Source organism: Prionailurus bengalensis, chromosome A1 (genome assembly GCF_016509475.1).
Source record: "Prionailurus bengalensis isolate Pbe53 chromosome A1, Fcat_Pben_1.1_paternal_pri, whole genome shotgun sequence".
Taxonomy (NCBI): domain Eukaryota; kingdom Metazoa; phylum Chordata; class Mammalia; order Carnivora; family Felidae; genus Prionailurus; species Prionailurus bengalensis.
The window spans coordinates 124,338,811-124,358,990 of NC_057343.1; the positions used below are offsets into that span (position 1 = coordinate 124,338,811).

General features: G+C 38.3%; 2 protein-coding genes and 1 pseudogene across 3 annotated transcripts in view; 1 reads left to right on the top strand and 2 right to left on the bottom strand.

Annotated features, from left to right (window-relative positions):
* DHX29 (DExH-box helicase 29) overlaps positions 1-9,367 on the bottom strand; it is a 45,966-nt gene extending 36,599 nt beyond the window's left edge. For both annotated transcript variants that reach the window (XM_043590507.1, XM_043590506.1), the window contains exons 1-3: positions 9,064-9,367; positions 1,879-1,952; positions 375-488 (exon numbers count right to left, since the gene is read on the bottom strand). In XM_043590507.1, the coding sequence (XP_043446442.1) occupies positions 375-488; positions 1,879-1,952; positions 9,064-9,244 (369 nt within the window). In that variant the 5' untranslated portion in view covers positions 9,245-9,367. The remainder of the gene's footprint in view (positions 1-374; positions 489-1,878; positions 1,953-9,063) is intronic.
* A 314-nt stretch (positions 9,368-9,681) lies between these two features.
* Positions 9,682-20,180, top strand: part of MTREX (Mtr4 exosome RNA helicase) — a 110,086-nt gene continuing 99,587 nt past the window's right edge. Inside the window, exon 1 of the mRNA XM_043590508.1 lies at positions 9,682-9,819. Coding sequence (XP_043446443.1) covers positions 9,686-9,819 — 134 coding nt within the window. The 5' untranslated portion in view covers positions 9,682-9,685. The remainder of the gene's footprint in view (positions 9,820-20,180) is intronic.
* On the bottom strand, positions 19,471-20,157 carry LOC122496046 (annotated as a pseudogene).

Genomic DNA, 20,180 nt, shown 5'->3' on the forward strand with positions numbered 1-20,180 from the left:
CCTTCCCTAGTTTTGCAGATGGAAATGATCTACATAAAATCTCAACGGAGTTGAAAAAGTCATTTTATCTCACTATCTTACAATGTAGAACAGGCTTAAAAATGCTCCATTAAAAATAAGGAACTTAGTGGGGGCACCTAAGTAGCTCAGTTAAGCAGCTCTTTTGATTTTTGCTCAGGTCATCATCTCATGGTTTGTGGGTGCGAGCTCTGTGTTGAGCTCTGTGCTGACAGCATGGAGCTTGCTTGGGATTCTCTCTCTTCCTGTCTCTCTGCCCCCTCCCCCCACCCCAATCATGCATGAACTCTTTGTCTGTCAAAATAAATAAATAAACATAAAAAAAATACAGAACTTAAAAAAAGTTTGCAAAATACCTGTAATTTTTTGGCAGTAAGTCTTCCAGAAATCACTCCTTTGTCATTATTTTGCTTTTTATGCTCATTTATCACTCCAATAATTCTTTGCTCTAGTTTGTGATTAATTACCACCTGTTGAAGCCAAAAAGGTCCTGTCAATTAGAATCTAAATTATTACATAATATTTAATAAATAAATGATTAGAAGAAAATCACATAGTTTTCTGTATCCCTGCCAACAATCCAAGGATTTAAGCTAAAATCAGGTAAAATAATTATTATATTTTAGACCGCCATTGGACTATATCTGTACCACATATTTAAGAAAAAATGGGATATAAAAAAAGCAACATATGGCAAGGAAGAAATCCTCTTACAAACCCTCTGAAGCTGCACTGTCTTCGAATTGCTATCATAAAGACCGATTCCTAAGCTTGATCGTAAAGCTGAATCAGAATCCTTGTGGATGGAGCCCAGGAATCTGCTTAATGTAAACCCCAAGCAAACAGCTTTAAAGAATGGATGTTACACTAAAAAGAACACATATCAAATAAAAATAAATGCTACATAAATAGTAATAATTAGGTAACACAAATTCTTTTGGCTCCCAATGTTTGATCTTGTTTTTCTATTAGCCACCTTGTATTCCATTTTTTTGTTTCATATGTTCTTTCCAAACTTTAAACTTCAGAATACACAAACATGTACCTACAAACATGTACCTTTCCTTTACCACATCTTTACTGAATGCCTACCATGATCTATGCTCAAAAATATACTACAGAAATCAGTCTAGCACAGGAAACCTATATAAAAAGATACACTGTAAACCAGCATGGCAACTATTAAAAAAAAACAAAATGGGACCACAAGAAAAACTGGTGAGTTATGAAGGACTTCTTAGAGGCTCCAGAGGTGACAAATGGAGAAGGAGAAGCAGGTCATTTTAAGCAGAGAGCTCAATGACAAAAGCCTAGAGTCATAAAATCACACGGGATTTGGAGGAACAATGAGATTTAAACTAAAATTTTAAGTGGAGAAGAATAATGGAAAGGAGGCTGGAAATGTACACTAAACCAGGTCTGAAAGGATGCATATGCTATCCTTAAAGATTTGTATCTTGGGGCACCTGGGTGGCTCAGCTAGTTAAGCATCCGACTTGAGCTCAGGTCATGATCTCATGATTTGTGGGTTTGAGACCTTCATAAGGCTCTGGGCTGACCGCTCAGAGCCTGGAGCCTGCTTCAGATTCTTTGTCTCCCTCTCTCTCCCCTCTCCCTCCTCTTTCTCTCAAAAATAAACATTAAATTTTTTTTTTTTTAATTTGGATCTTACCCACATCTTCCTTAAGTTCCTATAGGCTTTCAACATATATGTTATGATTTACATCTATTTAGTACAAATCAGCAATTAATTTATTACAAAAATTTAAAATACACCATTTCTTTTATTTATGAATATACCTTTTTCTTTCTTTTTCAAAGACAACATTTCTTGAAATGACTCAAGACCTCAGTACTCACTTTCAAAATAGATTTATCCAGATTTGCAGGACCTCCAGAATCATTTGTAGAATTAAAACTATAAATTTTCGGACCTGTATATAACAGACAACAAGTAGTCAAGGCAGTTTAATCATTAATAATTACTACATTATTTTTTCTCTAAACATTGCTAAACATTAAATATTTGATTTCACCTCTCTTTTGCCTACTTCACCAAATAACTCAATCTACAAGTCAGCAATACTGCCTCTAAATTTTCACAAACATTTTACCAATTAGCATTCTCAAGGTTAACAAGTTACTTACAAAGAGCAAAGGCATGTATATTTTTTAAATTAAATCTATGTTCACCTTTATATTTTTAAAGTCAGATGCTCTTCTGCGTGGCACTTAACTGAAGCAAGATCTCTCAGAGGATATTAGATTCTTGGCAGAGAAGATGGTTATTTTTGAAGAGAAATACTCCCACCTAAAGTATAAATGAGGCAGCAGCTCCTGTCATCTCCTATTTTTTTTTAATCTTCATTTTTGAGAGAGAGAGAGAGAGACAGAGACAGAGACAGAGCATGGGTGGGGGATGGGAAAAGAGAGAGAGGGAGACACAGAATCTGAAGCAGGCTCCAGGCTCTGACCTGTCAGCACAGAGCCCGACGCAGGGCTCGAACTTATGAACTGTGAGATCATGACCTGAGCTGAAGTCGGATGCCCAACCAACTGAGCCACCCAGGCGCCCCTCATCTTCTCCTATTGAGTCCAAAGGTTGCTGTACTAGTTTCTTAGGACAAATTACCACAAACTTGGTTGGCCAAATGTAACATATTCTCTCACAATTCTGGAGGCTTTAAGTACAAAATCAAGTTGTCACTAGGACCATGCTCCCTTTAGGTTCTAGACAAGAATCCATTGGTAATCCTTCTGGTAATCCCAGGAATTGCTTGCCTTGTTTGCCTTTTACACATGGGGCTTCATATGGCCTTAGTCCCTGGTGTCTGTGTTCACATATCTCTCTCCTTTCTCTGGACACTAGCCACTGGATGATTCCATCTCGAGATGAAACATCCTTAACTAATTTTATCTGTAAGGATCTTATTTCCAAATAAGGTTGCATTCTGAGGTTCCAGGTAGAAATGAACTTTGGGGAGATGGGGGTGGGGGGGGTGGGAATGATACTACTAAACCCATTACAGTTGTCAAGTCTGTTCCAGCCAAGAGAAACACTATACATATCATCAGTTCTCTAACGAGTAACCATGAAGGAACACGTATTATTTTCAAACCATTAGTCTCATGATCTGTTTATTCTCTTAAAAATCAGTGACGATCCCAAATACTTTTTATGTGAATTCTAACACTGATATACGTCATGTTATAAAAAGGAAAAATTTTTAAATACTCATTAATTCATTAAAAAGAACAAACCCACTATAATATAAATACTTCTTATGAAAAATAACTACATTTTCCAAACCCTCCAAAAAAATGTTTTGGGTTTTTGCAAATCTCTTAATGTCTGGTTTCTCCATTCAATTTTTTGTATTATCATGTAGCCACTAAAAAATACGACTGTACACTCATGAGAAAATGAGTACAAATATGGCAAATAACATTTTAGATTAATGAAAACAGTTCTCATTTCATGGAGTCCCTGACAGAGAGGTTTCAAGAATTCCACAGGATCCCTTGAACACACTTGACAAACCACTACTATATAAGAATACTCCTAGAATCTTATAACGTCTACTTACTCTGCTGTTAATAAATCTCAAAGTAAGGATTTTTTTTTTTTTTTTTTTACTTTCGGAGACAAACCTAAACATTAAAAGTTGCTTATTACGATTTTAAAGGTCAAAAACTTGGGTCTCTGTTGACTTAGAGTTTTCCTTTCAAGATGCTACTTAATATAATTAGCCATTTCAAAAGAAAAAGGTTTTGGGGTGCCTGGGTGGCTGAGTTGGTTAGGCGTCCGACTTTGGCTCAGGTCATAATCTCATGGTTTGTGGGTTCGAGCCCCGCGTCGGGCTCTGTGCCAACAGTTCAGTGCCTGGAGCCTGCTTTGGATTCTGTGTCTCCCTCTCTCTCTGCCCCTCCCCCACTCATGCTCTGTCTCTCTCTCTCTCAAAAATAAACATTGAAAAAAAATTTAAAAGAAAAAGGTTTTTCAGAGTAACTATTTACATTTGGGCAGTCTGAATTAAAGACATCAGTGGTTCCCTGAATCTATGCTAGTTCTACAGGAAGTACCCAAGGTTACCTAGAGTATATGAAAAGATAGTGACAATTCTGGCACATTATGGTTAATTTCTTTATCTTGTAGTCTTAAACTTTAATTCTAGTAACCTTGCTCATAAACTCAAGTCAATAGTCATAAATGTGAGTACACATCAGTAGTCCTTAACCATTTCTGTGAAGTCTCATCATTTGCAGTAAACTTATTCACAAATTTTGCATACTAATCAGAGTTTCTAAGTCCCAAAAACCACTGAGGGGATCCAATTATAACCCTTTTGGGAAAGGTACAGATGGTAGAGCAGTTTATTACCAAGACTATACTGAGAAGCAATTCAAGGTTGATGTGTTACTAATGAAGGTGAAACTATAAATTCCTTTAATAATTTTGTGTTGAAGATTGAAATAAGCTCTCCTTTGTCTTCTCCAACCACTCTCCCTAAGACAAACAACCATATCACTTCTTAGAAGTCAGCTTATATTGTGAACTTCTAGAGGGCAAATAAAAGAAGCGCTGAGTCCCTGGAAAACCAGGGAGGGAATGCACACAGATACTGCTGCACATTCACTGGGTGCAATTAAAGGTCTCTAAAAGTGGGTATGTTTTCATTTTAATCAATAGGCCAAGGAACTAAGGCAACAATGAGATCTTGCCACAGAGAAAGTACCAATTAAATCAAGTAAGGCCCTTTCTATTTCGAATGCTTCTTCTTAAAACATGTTCATATAAGAGTTTTAATGAGTGTGAACGAAAGCTTCAGAATTTGAAATGCATCTTAAACAATTTATGGAAAACTTCCCAAAATATATTTATGCTTCCTGTTATATACACAGTACCATCAAGAAAATTCAAACCTTTTTATGATGTGTTATTATGAATATCTATAATTTAACTTGAAACCTGCAGAGCTAGTAAGAAGAATGAGCTTACTCAATTCCTCCAAAACTGCTCTAATTTTCTACTTGGTGATTCTGTAGTCTCCTTTCTTGTCAGCCGCCAACTTTCAGAATGTGCATGTAACCGCCATATTCTAATGTGTTATTTAGCAAAAAGTGAAGGCACCAGAAGAAAATAGTAACTCAAACTTAGAAATTAGTAACTCTATTTTCAAATGCAATTCTAAGTCAATAGGCCATGGAACAAAGATGGGTCCCACTCTTTTGCCAAATAAAGTGTACAGGATTTATGACAGCTACTTGAAGACATTTTTCTATAAACTGTGGTTTTCTGTTTCAGACAGAGGGAGTTCTTGTAAATTTGACTGGAAATAAGGATGTTAGTGTACAGTATATCTGAGGCAAAAGTATTATTGATTTCAAATTTAGAAATGATAGTTCATAGAACACAGCACACTATTTTAAAAAATATTTATTGAAGTTGAAGCACAGAAAAAGTGATTTCCTCAAGATGACTCTGCTAAAAAAAAAAAAAACACACCAGCCAAAAAATCAATGTGTTGTTGCTAACTACTCTTTCTTTCACAACATATTCCTTTTATAATGTATTGCGTTTTGTATCACAGAGTGATTATAATGACCCACTATTGCTAATACACTCACTTTGAGTTGCTAGCGCTGGTGACAGGTGTACTGAGGCATTTTGGTTTCTTTCTGACCAACAGTACACATTTGTAAGGGGATGTGAACCAGGTAAGGGATCTAAACAGGGATAAATAAGACGCAGTCCTTGTCTTCATGGAGCTCAATTACTAGTGGAGTCATTAAGTAACTATGCAAATAAACTGCGAAAGGGAAATACAGGGTATCTAGAGAATAAATGAGGATGAAACGATACAGTCTGAGCAGTCAGGGTCTGTGAGGAAGTCCATACCACCAGAGCCACCTGACTAATCCTTTAAACATGTAAATTACCTAAGGTCTCTCTTACATTTAATGCCAACACTAGCCCCTTCTCTTTCATTCTACCCATGGACTTTCTTCTTTTTTTATTTTTTTTGTTAACATGCCAAGCTTGTTCCCATCTTAGGGCCTTTGCGCTTGTCCCCTCAGCCTCAAACATTGTCTTCAGATCTTCTAATAACTGGAAGCTTCAAACCACCTCAGCATAGATGTTTCCTCAGGGAAGCCATCCCTGTTCTAAGCAAAAACAGACTCTACTATTCAATTCGTTCTTTACCAAGTCACTTTTCTGCTTTTTGTCGCATTTTGTTTTATTTGGATGACCCTGAAAAATATCATGGTTTTATGAGTTAACTCATGACATTAGTCCCCGTAGTCTTGTTTCCCTCTTAGGATTTTTACATCTCAGCTAGGCTTAAGGATTTTCACAAACGCCAGCCTTACAGTTGTTAGTCCTCTCCCTCGATCAGTTCATGTGGTATCTCCAGGGCCTAGTCTTGCCTAGAACATAGCAGCAATTCAAAAATTATCTGATGAACAAATGAAGTGAAAAAAACAGGAGTGAGAGAATACTGAGAATTGTGCCAAGAGTCATTTCATGGCAGAAGAGATTTTCTCCCTCTATGTGACAGGACAATTTTCAGAAAGTAATGCTATGTACAATCCTTCAAATTTTTGAAAAGAGTTGAAGGGGAGTAGAACAATTGCACTTACATTAACAACTAAAACAAGTTCAGAAATAATGTTTTTTCCTCCAAAGCAGGCCTACTATCATGTTTTATAAAAATACCCAAACAGAAAAAAAAAATCATGTCACAGTCTGCACAGATTTATTTTCAGTGCTATATATATGAACTTAGTTATAAAATCTTTCCTACAAATTTCATAGACAACCTCTCATTTTTTCTCTCTTGACATTGGGGAAGGGCGTTATTGGATTTCACTATTTGGGATAGATGTGTTTGGGACAGATGGCATTCTGTTAAGAGAAAATGGCAAGAATACAAGGAGGCAGAAAGTCAATACCTGCACTTGGAACAATGAAAATACATTAGATTTGCTATAGGTAAATACAGGAATTAGTAACAAGGCTGGAAAAGGGGTCTTAGATGCTAGATGAACGGTTTGGACTTAATCACAAAGTCAGTGCAGACGCTGTGAAAGAAACTGAGAAGTGCTATGCACAAAGCAGCATTTCTTCAATATTAATCTGATGACTGCAGGCAGGACAAACTAGAGGAAGAAAAATAAGAGGTAGGGAGACCCATTAGAAAGCTTTGTTGGTACTCCAGGAATTCATGAGTACCTAGACTGATGCATGAACAGCACAAAGTGCTGAAAAGTGAAAATGGTGTACACATGAAAAGTGAAAATGGTGTACACAGAAGATAAGTGAAGATTGTATAAAGCATGGCAAGAGATTCGATGTGAGGAAGAAAGGAAGACATTAAAAGTAATTATTAACATTGAATAAAAAGGAATATGGAAAAACAAAAACAAGGAGATCATAGAAGCTAGTGTCAGGAGAGAAGGATAGTTTAGTATGAGCCATGTTAAATTTGAGAGGCTTGCAATATAGGGTCAAAAGGTCCATGTAAATATGGAAATGGCTGACTTGAGATTAGAATAAAAACCAGGACTAGACAGAGTGAGTGAGGAATCATCTACAAAGAAAAAGACAGAATTAGTAATGGAAGTACTCTCCTAGAAGTACTGTAGATGGAGAACTATACTGTTACAGACTAACACCTTCATTGAGGGTCACGTTTTGGGGCAGGAGGAATAGGAAGCCAAAGAATACAACAAATGATTATAGAGCTGAAAGAATTCAGAGGCATATCAGAAAAGACAAGAGAATCCAAAAGAGGCTAGTTCAGAGGAAAAGAGCCACAGAATAATAGTCAAAGAGAAATGCTATGTATTTGTATTTACAAGCATCAAAACTTGGTAGTTAAAATGTTGCAATAAATTGGGGGGCAAAGATTTATTCACCTTGTAGGTGAAAGTTTGCTAAGTGTACACTTCTTTAGTGCCATCTTCTCTTATGCAAAGCTTACATTCCATGAGGACCTCAAAGACCCAAGCTCTTTCTTCACTCACCATCTCTGCACATGGAGTTTAACTCTGCCAGGAATACTACACTATTTCCCCCATTCTTTACAGGGTAACACCTACCAGTCCTCCTGATCTCAGTTTAACAGTCACTTTCTCAGAGACCATCTATGACCCCTCCTCTTCTCCAGTAAAAATGAGGTTAGCTTGTTAAACCTTCTTCCTTAGTTTTTCTTTGTGGCACTTATCAGTTATAAAGCAATGCTGGTGGGATTATTTAATGCCCGTGTCTGCCATTACATCAGAAAGTTCCGAGAGACAGGTGATTTGTCTACATTGCTCATCCCACCCCTAACATCATGAGATACAGAAGTATTCAAAAATATGTGTTGGACGAACATTTCAGTAAGAACTATAGGCAAACAAGCTAAACAGAACAAAAGAGAGGATACCTGTACATGTTTTAGAATCAGTTTTTATATAGGGGCCTGCTCATCTGTAGCCAGAATCAGCAATCTCTGAGTTATCAAACTAAATTACACAGTGAGCAAAGAATGCATGACAGTGGTAAAGATTAGAAATATTTCCACAATAGGTTATACCCATATTCGGTGTTTAAGTACTGAAATTCTTACTACTGGTTCTTCCATAACACATGAAAACAGTGGTTGAAAATGATACGAAGATCAAGTACAAAAAGGGCCTGACTCCAGGAGGTTAGGAACTCCACACATGACCCTCTGCATCAACCTAGCTAATTTAGATGATGGCTCAAGACTAATTCCTACTGAAACGGGAGCAAATGCAATTTTTATTCTGTTCTCTTAAGAAAAAGCACGGTTAAGTGGGAGGTGCCAGGCTGCAAGAGGACTACTGTCATAACTTCAGAGGCTCCCAAAGCTTACACTAACCTAGAACAAGGCCACCGCATAGAAACTAGCAGCTGCAGGTGTGGAAGACACAAATTTTGAGACCTAGGGTCGGCCCAGGTTGCGCTGGCTTCTACCGCGTAAACAGCAGCAGCTGCTCGGGGTGGAAAGCCCGGGGCCCCAGGACCGCTCGTACCTTGCTTGACTCGGGGCTCCCTGGTGCTAGCGGCAGCTGCGGGGGGCGGCCTGGCCACCGGCTTCTTGTTTTGGGCCTCCCCAGCAGCTCCGGCCTCGGCGGATTTGGCTCTGGAAGCAGACACGGCGGCCCGGACCGCCGCGGCCCCGGGCGCCTTGTGTTTCTTGTTCTTGCCTCCCATACTGCATCGATGGCAAAGAGCCCTGCTGCTCTAAGTCCCGGAACCACCGCAGTACCGTCTCCCAGTGCTCTTTACATTCCCCGGGTCCCACGCCGCCACCCTGCGTCCTTCATCCGGGCTTCTAGGGCCTGGGCGACCGCTGAATTTCAATTGGTGCGACTCACCAAGGTTCCGCCTCCTCGCCTCCCTCTAGGTGCCTACCGCATGCCGGGCATTCTCGCCGCGCTCCTTCTTTAAGTTAGCGAACTGGCCGTCTAGTCGTGGTGGGAAAGGAAAAGTCGGAAGAGAAGAAGTCAAGGAAGAATTCTGGGGGATGGGGTTGCGTGGCTAGACTACTTTTGTTTCCCATGGGGTACAGCTGAGGCTTCCCTTGGCGTCATTGTCGGTACGCTCGCAGAGCATCGTGGGTAGGAGGGAGATTCGGTCTCCCAGCTCGGAAAGATGGCGGACGCTTTCGGGGATGAGCTCTTCAGCGTGTTTGAGGACGACTCGGCCACCGCACCCGGAACTAAAAACGACAGAGAGAAGGAGAAGGGGAAATGGAAAGGGCCGCCAGGGTCTGCAGAAAAGGGCGGGTAAGAAAAGTGTCAGGATGTTGTGTTTGTTTTTTTTCCTCTTTCCTCATTGCTGAGGGGAGAAAATACAATATTTTTCTGAAGAGCATGAGCAACTGTGGTGCAGACCGAGTGGCATCGGGAAGTGAAGGGTTTTGGGGAGAATGTTGAAGGCGGGGGGGAGGAATGTTGGTTTGGTGAGTTGGGATTTTGGCGTTCCCCGGTGCCCGCAGACACCGTGAGCTCCTGCCACAGTAATTCCTTAACGCCTAGGTTGCTGACTCTACCCCGTGTGCGCCGTGGAGTCGAGAGGACAGGTGAGGTGTATCTGTTAGGTTCTGTGGCCCACGATACCTGGCACAGTCTTTAATGAAACTAATGACCAGTTGAGTAAAGGGTTAAGGAGCTTAGAAAACGTGACTTGAATTGACTTGGAACGGGCAAATCGCAACAGGAGGACTCAGGAGAGATTTTACTCTCCAAGCTGTAGCCTTTTGCCCTTAAAAAAGAACGTGTCTACTACTAAGGTTGTGAGGATTGAATGTGAATGCACCTATGTACAAGCACCTAACAGTGCTTATCATGTAATAGGTTCTCAAAAGCTGGCTATCGTTGAATTTACTAAGAAAATTTTTAAAACGTAATGGTTCCTAAACATATGTACTAGATTGATGCATAGAACTATTGTAAAGTGTACGATATGGTTTATAGTAGAGCAAGGAAAAGCTGATATTTGGATGAAAAAGATGATTCATTCTTAACAAAATTTACTCTTAGCTAAGGGAGATACCCAATAAATAGGATTAAATTAGGCATGATTTTTCTCTCAAGGAATTTTTAGTCCTGGTAAAGAGGTAAAACCAGGTACATGTTTTAAAGGTTAGTAGGTGATTGAGATAAAATAGTGTATACAGTTAAGTGCCGTACAGTTCCAAAAGAGATCTCTGTGTCATTCAGGGATTTTTTTTTTTTTTTTTTTTGAAAGACAGAGAGAAACAGAGTGCAAGCAGGGAAGGGGCAGAAAGAGAGGGAGACACAATGCAAAGCAGTCTCCAGGCCCTGAGCTGTCAGCACAGAGCCCGATGCGGGACTTGAGCTCACAGACCGCGAGATCATGACCTGAGCCGAAAGTCGGCTGCTCAACCGACTGAGCTACCCAGGTGTCCCTGTCATTAGGGATTCTTACATGCAAGAGGCTATTCTGGGGAGAGGAAGTGATTTGTTACTGGCGGGCTAGAGGGAGTGTTTGTTTAGGGACAAGAGATAAAACAGAGTAAAAGTTGGTTTTATTTAGACTGTGAAGGATGTTGAATGTCAAGCATGAGAGTTTTAATTTCATTTTTAATACCACGAATTTTTCCTAACTTGGTGATTGGTTAAGTAGAGTGGTAGTTTAGGAAAATTAATGTGATAGCGGCTGTCAGAGTATGTTGAAGGAGGAAAGATAAAAATAAGAAAGGGAATTAGGGAAGTGTTTTAGTTTATTCATTTAGGAGATGAAAAGAACCTCAATTCAGGAGGTAGCAGAAGGAAGGAAAAGGAAAGGTGGAAAATGCTGTGAAGGAAAAAATTGATGTGTGTTAACAATGAAGCAGGTCAGAACAATGGAAAAGGAGTCAAAAGAGATTTTTAAAAAATATTTATTTTGGGGAGAGAGCAAGCAGAGGGAGGGGCGGAGAGGGGAACAGAGGATCTGAAGCAGGCTCTGCGCTGACGGGCTGATCAGTGAACCCGATGTGGGGCTAGAACTCACAATCTTGAGATCATGACCTGAGCTGAAGTCGGGCACTCAACCGATTGAGCCACCCAGCTGCCGCAAAAGAGATTTTGAATTTGGATAACAAGAAGAAGAAAAATATGGAAATTTACAGGAGATAGTGATTTGTAAATAAAATTAATTTGACTTGAGACGAAGGAAGTGATAATACTATATCCAAATGGAGGTATCCAGTGGGCAATTTTCATTAGGGTTTGGGCAAACCTTAGAACAGGAGGTTATGTGTACATATAGGGATGTTAGAATTGGTAGTGTTTGAGTTGGAGATCCTTTGGGCAAGTACAGTGATGCTGAAGACAAAGATTAGAGGGATAGCAGAACAATCACTGTAAAATGTCTTGTAAGTGGGAATGAAACACAGTAGAAAAATAGTCTTTCTCATTGAGTTAAAAGGAGTTGGGAGAGGGTGGGGGAACATTTAAGGGAAAATGAGAAAGACAGGTTCTTTGCTTTTATTTTTTTTTCCGAATAGGAATAATTAATAGTTACTGTAGTTTGGGCAACTACAATATATATATATTTTTAATGTTTATTTATTTTTGAGAGAGTGAGCGTGCACAAGCAGGGGAGGGACAGAGAGAGGGGGAGACACAGAATCTGAAGCAGGCTCCAGGCTCCGAGCTGTCAGCACAGAGGCCCATTGTGGGGTTCGAACTCACGAACTGTGAGATCATGACCTGAGCCGAAGTCGGATGCTTAACCGACTGAGCCACCCAGGCGCCCCAAGTGATTTCACTTTTAATTTAATTTTTAAATAAATAATACATTCTGTGGTTCAAAATTCAAAAGTATACAGTGCAAAGTGTGTCCCATCACCTTGCACCCTGGCCATCTGGCTTCTCTCCCTGTGGGCAACCAAAATTATTGCTTTCTCATGCTTTCTTCCCAAGATATTTTATGCACAGAAGGAAATATTTTTCACTTTCCTACTACGTGTTACAGAAAAGTTAAATTAGCACACATTGTTCTGCATCTTACCTTTTAGTCACTAAATGATATATCTTACAGGTCTTCTTGTATCAGTACATATCAGTGCCTACATTTTTTCCTGGCCTTTAGGGTTTCTCCCCCCAATCCCTTCTTTTTTTTTTTTTTTTTTATGAAATTTATTGACAAATTGGTTTCCATACAACACCCAGTGCTCATCCCAAAAGGTGCCCTCCTCAATACCCATCACCCACCCTCTCCTCCCTCCCACCCCCCATCAACCCTCAGTTTGTTCTCAGTTTTTAACAGTCTCTTATGCTTTGGCTCTCTCCCATTCTAACCTCTTTTTTTTTTTTTTTCCTCCCCCTCCCCCATGGGTTCCTGTTAAGTTTCTCAGGATCCACATAAGAGTGAAACCATATGGTATCTGTCTTTCTCTGTATGGCTTATTTCACTTAGCATCACACTCTCCAGTTCCATCCACGTTGCTACAAAAGGCCATATTTCATTTTTTCTCATTGCCACGTAATATTCCATTGTGTATATAAACCACAATTTCTTTATCCATTCATCAGTTGATGGACATTTAGGCTCTTTCCATAATTTGGCTATTGTTGAGAGTGCTGCTATGAACATTGGGGTACAAGTGGCCCTATGCATCAGTGCTCCTGTATCCCTTGGATAAATTCCTAGCAGTGCTATTGCTGGGTCATAGGGTAGGTCTATTTTTAATTTTCTGAGGAACCTCCACACTGCTTTCCAGAGCGGCTGCACCAATTTGCATTCCCACCAACAGTGCAAGAGGGTTCCCGTTTCTCCACATCCTCTCCAGCATCTATAGTCTCCTGATTTGTTCATTTTGGCCACTCTGACTGGCGTGAGGTGATACCTGAGTGTGGTTTTGATTTGTATTTCCCTGATAAGGAGCGACGCTGAACATCTTTTCATGTGCCTGTTGGCCATCCAGATGTCTTCTTTAGAGAAGTGTCTATTCATGTTTTGTGCCCATTTCTTCACTGGGTTATTTGTTGTTCGGGTGTGGAGTTTGGTGAGCTCTTTATAGATTTTGGATACTAGCCCTTTGTCCGATATGTTATTTGCGAATATCTTTTCCCATTCCGTTGGTTGCCTTTTAGTTTTGTTGGTTGTTTCCTTTGCTGTGCAGAAGCTTTTTATCTTCATAAGGTCCCAGTAATTCACTTTTGCTTTTAATTCCCTTGCCTTTGGGGATGTGTCGAGTAAGAGATTGCTACGGCTGAGGTCAGAGAGGTCTTTTCCTGCTTTCTCCTCTAAGGTTTTGATGGTTTCCTGTCTCACATTTAGGTCCTTTATCCATTTTGAGTTTATTTTTGTGAATGGTGTGAGAAAGTGGTCTAGTTTCAACCTTCTGCATGTTGCTGTCCAGTTCTCCCAGCACCATTTGTTAAAGAGGCTGTCTTTTTTCCATTGGATGTTCTTTCCTGCTTTGTCAAAGATGAGTTGGCCATACGTTTGTGGGTCTAGTTCTGGGGTTTCTATTCCATTCCATTGGTCTATGTGTCTGTTTTTGTGCCATGGGCAACTACAATATAATGAGGATAATACACAAGTAATTTCCCACTTTAGTAAATACTGTGCTTCAAAATTACTAAGGTAAAATTAATTCACTTTGCATTGTACTAGTGGTAAGCTGTTTCCACGAACTTCTAAAGGAAGAGTTTGTAGGATACAAAAATCATCAAATTTATATTTTAATTTTATTAGGAAATATGTGAACATTAGAGAAGGGAAACACATAAGAAAATACAGAACACTAGGGACTTAAGGGATTTTATTTACTAACAACATTCCTTTTTTTTTTTTTTTTTTTAAGTTTACTTATTTGTTTTGAGAGAGAGTGTTAGTGCACACAAGCAGGGGAGTTGGGAGGCGGGGTGCAGAGGATCCAAATCTGGCTTTGTGCTGACTGCAAAGAGCCCTATGCAGGGCTCGAACTCATAAACCATGAGATCATAACCGGAGCCCAAGTTGGGCACTTAACCAACTGAGCCACCCAGGTGTCCCCTGGATTTTCTTTCTTAGGCTGTCATTTAACTAGTTCCTGTATCCTCAAGTATTTACTGTAAATTGTCCTTATATCTAAAGCTTCACTGTCCACTACGCCACTGTAGCTATTGCATACTTAAACTGTAGCTAGTCAGTATTGAGATAATGCTGTCAATGTAATATGAGATTTTGAAAACTTAATGTAAAAAAAAACGACAAACTGGCTCATGAATCTTTATCTTGATATGTAATGAATTGATAATGTTTTCCATATATTGGATTAAATGAAATACTGTAAAACTGGTTTCTTTTTAACTCTTAATGTGGTTTTTAGAAATTTAGAATTATGTATGTAGCTTGCATTATATATGTATATATTAGATAGCTCTGATAGAATTGATTAGATTCAGGTTCAGTTTTAGATAGGAATAATTCATAGTGGTGCCATGTACTTCCAATTGCATTGTATCATAAGATTACATCATGAGAGGGGCGCCTGGGTGGCTCAGTCGGTTAAGCGTCTGACGTCGGCTCAGGTCATGATCTCGCAGTCCGTGGGTTCGAGCCCCATGTCGGGCTCTGTGCTGACGGCTCAGAGCCTGGAGCCTGTTTCAGATCCTGCATCTCCCTCTTTCTCTGACCCTCCCCTGTTCATGCTCTCTCTCTGTCTCAAAAATAAATAAATGTTAAAAAAAAAATTTTAAAAGAAAAAAAAAAAAAGATTACATCATGAGACATGTAGTGTTATTCCACACTTTTTAAGATTGATCATTGGGTTAAGATAGATCAATCTTACCCCTCTTCAACTTTTCACATGATGGGTTTAGCACGCACCTATGTTGATTGCCTAGCTCCATTATTTTGTTGGTGGTTGGCAAAATGGCAGTTTTTCTATTTTTGTCCTTTCTACGTTTATTACCTCACATCCATCTATAAAAAAAAAAAACACAACACTCTCATACCAGCTGTTACCTTGAAATACAGTGCATAGAAGAAATAGGAAAAATGCTTGATAATTTATCAGTTTTAACAGAGATTAGTTGTGTCCTAAGGAACTTCCAGTGGTGACCAGCATGGGTGTATGATTATGTGTTTAGCTTCTTGATGAATGGATTTTCATGATTTGATGTGTTACACTCCTTTGCACTCATTTTTCTTTATCTTTTTTAAGCTTTATTCGGGTATATTTGAAGTATCCTAAATCACTGGCACAATCAAGACCCCCAAAAGTTCTGCATGCCTTTTTGTGATGCACCCCTCTCTCCAGTCCTCCTTCCAGGCAACCCCTGATCTTTCTGGCACCGGCGAACAGCTTGCATTTTCTAGAATTAAATTTTAAATGAAATACTACAGTATATATTCCTTTTTGGTCTGGTTTCTCATATTCTTTGCTTTGAAGATTCGTTCAATTGTGGTGTATATCATCAGTTCCTTTTTGTTGCTGAGTGGTGTTCAGTTTTATGGATATACCATATATGTTTATACCTTTATCTTTTGACGGACATTTGAATCATTTGCATTATTATTTTTCATAGTCCTACCAATGCTAATTCTTCGTGTTGTCTCTTGTCTCCTTTTGACAAGCTTAATCAGTCTTAGATAGCTTCTCTGCTTTTTGCCAAATGATACTCTTGACTCATAGTATACATTTTCAGCCCAGACCTGGAATCTGGTGTCTCCAAAGGGTCTCTAGTTCCTTATAGTGGGAAACGTTCTTTAGGGCTTCGAGTGCTCTTGGGTACAGGATTTCATTGCTTTTAGGTCTTTACTGTGGAAAGAACTGGGGAATCATTGTTTTTAGAAAAAAATAGAGTTCATGCTGACATTTACAATACAATTAATATTATAGGGTCTTTTATTTGGCTTTTTTGGTTTTTATAGTTTTATCCTTTTTTTTTTCTGAAAATGTTCATCCGTAACAATATTACATAAACTTTATTTTATGTATTCTTATAATATTAAAAAAAATAATAGTGCATAATAATACTGCAATTCAGAATAAAATATTGAATAGATTGTGGTTCTAGTTCATGGTTCTTTTTGTCCTTAGAAAAAATGTAGCACACCAACAGTGAAAATACTCTGTAATAGTTCCTTTTTGAAATGTTTATGCTACTAATTTGATACCTGTTATGTTCACTTGTTTCAACTTATTTTCCATTTTAAGGATTGCTAAAATTTTAATTTTTAAATCATGGTAAAACAGTTTATGGTTCCAAAATCAAAAGTATAAAACAGTATTCTTGATTTTATCTTTGCCTCTTCTGTCCTGTTTGTTCCCTCTCCTTGAGTTTTTGGTTTCTTTTTACTATTTCTTTTTTTAATTTTTTTTTTTTAATGTTTATTTTTGAGAGAGACACAGAGAGACAGAGCATGAGCAGGGAAGGGGCAGAGCGGGAGAGGGACACAGAATCCGAAGCAGGCTCCAGGCATTGAGCTGTCAGCCCAGAGCCCAACTTGGGGCTGAAACTTGCAAACCGTGAGATCATGATCTGAGCTGAAGTTGGACACTTAACTGAGCCACCCAGGCGCCCCTCTTTTTATTATTTTCTTTCTGAAAATACACATGTGCATGTCTGTCTTCACTCATTTTTATGCAAAAGGTGCCATTTAAAAACTGTTCATCTTTTTTCTCTTAACATGATGAAATACAGATACCTCTGTGTTAGTATATAGAACTCTTACATTGGGTTATTTTCAGTTTTTTACTGTTACAGATAGCCTTGTACATGTCTGTCTGTTTTTGAAATTTTTAAAAATTTTTTGCCATGTTATTTTGGCATAGATTCCTAGTAGAATTATGAGGTTAAAGGGTAAATGTATGTAGTTTTGCTAGGTGTTGCCAAATTCTTTTCCACAGGCGATGCACCTTTGTCTTCAATGGTGTGGCAGGCCGAATGATTCATCTCCCTCTCCCCCTTAATGATGTCCTTGTCTCAATCCTGAGAATAATTGTCAGAATTAAGAAATTAACATTGATACAGTACTATTATCTAATCTATAGACTTAGTTATATTTTGCCAATTGCTTTAATATCCTTTATAAGAAAAGGGTTCTATGTTGGATTCCATGATGTGGTTGTCATGTCTAGAAATAACATATGTTCATGGGGTTTCAGTAATAAAAAACTTACTCTTAAAGGGTAAGCTTGTTATATGTGACACTTTATTTCCATCTTTCTGTTTAACTCAGGTGTTTCAAGGGTGCAAATTCCACATGTGACATACATACCAAGCTGTAAGAGAAATAAATAATCGGGGACCTAGAACTCTAACATAACAGTCTTAAAGAATAATATAGCTCTTCTGGGGCGCCTGGGTGGCGCAGTCGGTTAAGCGTCCGACTTCAGCCAGGTCACGATCTCACGGTCCGTGAGTTCGAGCCCCGCGTCAGGCTCTGGGCTGATGGCTCAGAGCCTGGAGGCTGTTTCCGATTCTGTGTCTCCCTCTCTCTCTGCCCCTCCCCCATTCATGCTCTGTCTCTCTCTGTCCCAAAAATAAATAAACATTGAAAAAAAAAATTAAAAAAAAAAATAAAAGAATAATATAGCTCTTCTGAAGGAAGGTATTCTATAAATTTAGGTTTTAAGTTTCTCAAAGGTATAGGAATTAATTTTTTTGTTTTATGGCTGTCACCAGCTGCTAGTAGGTTTTAAGTGTAGTGGTTTTGTAGATGCTTACTAAATCAAGGTTAGAGTAGTGGAATGTTAGAACTAGAGGGATCTTCAGTATCTTCCAAATGTCTTACTTTACTGAGGACCAAGGATATTGATGGCTTGTCCAAAAGAGATTCATATAAGTAGTTAGCAATAAATAGACTGGGCAAGAATGGTTACCTTTTCCACTAAATTGGGAGGAATTGGGTTTACATATTTCAAGTTTTGCTAAGCATCAAAGAAGAACCTTTGTTAGCAAAAGATTGTTCAGGCATACCTCAGATCATTACCACTATTTGATACTCTTATTTAAAAAAAAAACAACTTTCTAAGTAAAACATAAAAAGAGAAGTGTGAAAGTCCATAAGTTGAATTTTCATAGAATAAACACACCAATGTAACCCCCATTTGGGACAAAAACTAGAATATTTCAGACATGCTTCCCCCCGGAAAAGTGACTATCTTGATAATGTGTTAGGTTTTTTTTCTGTTTATGACTGTAATGTAAATGGAATCATTTAGAATACATTCCTTCATGTCTGGCTTTGGCTCAACATTGTTCATAAAATTCATGACAGTAGCTATGTCAAGTTGAATGCAGAAGCAAATGCAGAGTCCAGATGCATACTTTTAAGCCACACATTATAGAGATTTGCAAAAAATATAAACAATGTCACTCTTCTCATTAGACTATTTTTGAAAATACTTATTTTTTTATCAAGTATCATTTATGTTAAATCTAACAGTAATAATGTTAACATAATGTTAAAATAACATTGTTTCCATCTTAAAATGAATTATAAGTAAATATTTTAATAAAAAATTTTTCAGTATTATTATCTAATGTGGTAAATATCAGTAGGTATTACTACATAAACAAAATTCTTTGGAATTAATCATTTTTAAGACAATAAATAATTCTGAGGCCAAAAATTTGAGAGCCACTGATTTGGTATAGTCTATATTTTCCTGATGAGCACTTGTTTTCAGTTTATTTTTGTATGCTTATTGGCCATTTGGATATCCTCTTTTATAAAATACCTGTTGAAGTCTTCTGTTCATTTATTTTTAAATTTGTCATCTTCACTCTATTTTAGTTACATAGCTTTTGTCAGTTATATGTGGTTCAGATATCTTCTTCCACTCTTTTGTCTTGCCTTTTTACTCTTTTAATTATATATATATATACACACATATATATATATATATATATATATATATATATACACGTATATACACACACACACACATATATATATGTGTGTGTGTATATACGTATATATATATCTTTTGGTCGTCATCTTACCCTTTATTAAAATAGTTTACTTTGTAGTTCTTAACTAGCTGGGCATTCCACTGCACCACTATTGATGTCATCTATGATGTCATGAGGGTGGCGGCCATCAACATTGCAGCCCACAGACTGAGTGGTCCCCAGAATCTCTTTAATAGTTCCAGAGAGTTCCTTGGCTAATGATCCATGCCGCATCTCTCAGGCAATGTTGGCAATCTCATCAAAAGTGATATTTCCACTGTGCTTAATGTTTTTCTGCTGCTTTCTGTCTCTTGGACGTTCCTTGAGGGCTTTGATAATCAGGGCGGAGGCAGAAGGTACCACTTCACTCTGGGCCTGTCTGTTCTGAATGGTCAGTTTCACTGTAATCCTCAGACCCTTCCAATCACCAGTTACCTTGGCGATGTCATCACCAACCTTTTTACTCTCTTAATGATATTTTTTGATTAACAGAAATTCTTGGTTTTAGTTCACTCTGATTTATCAAACTTAATTTTTGGTTAATAATTTTATGTACTGTTTAGTAAAATATAAAAATAATTCTCTCATTTTATCTTCTAGAGGCTTTGTTGTTTTGCCTTTCACAGTTATATCTAAAATCCACATGTAATTGATTTTTGGATGTAAAAGCATGTGGGTCAGATTAAATTCCCCTTGGCTTTCTAGTCCACCAAGTGCCATTTATTGTCATTACTTTTGACCAA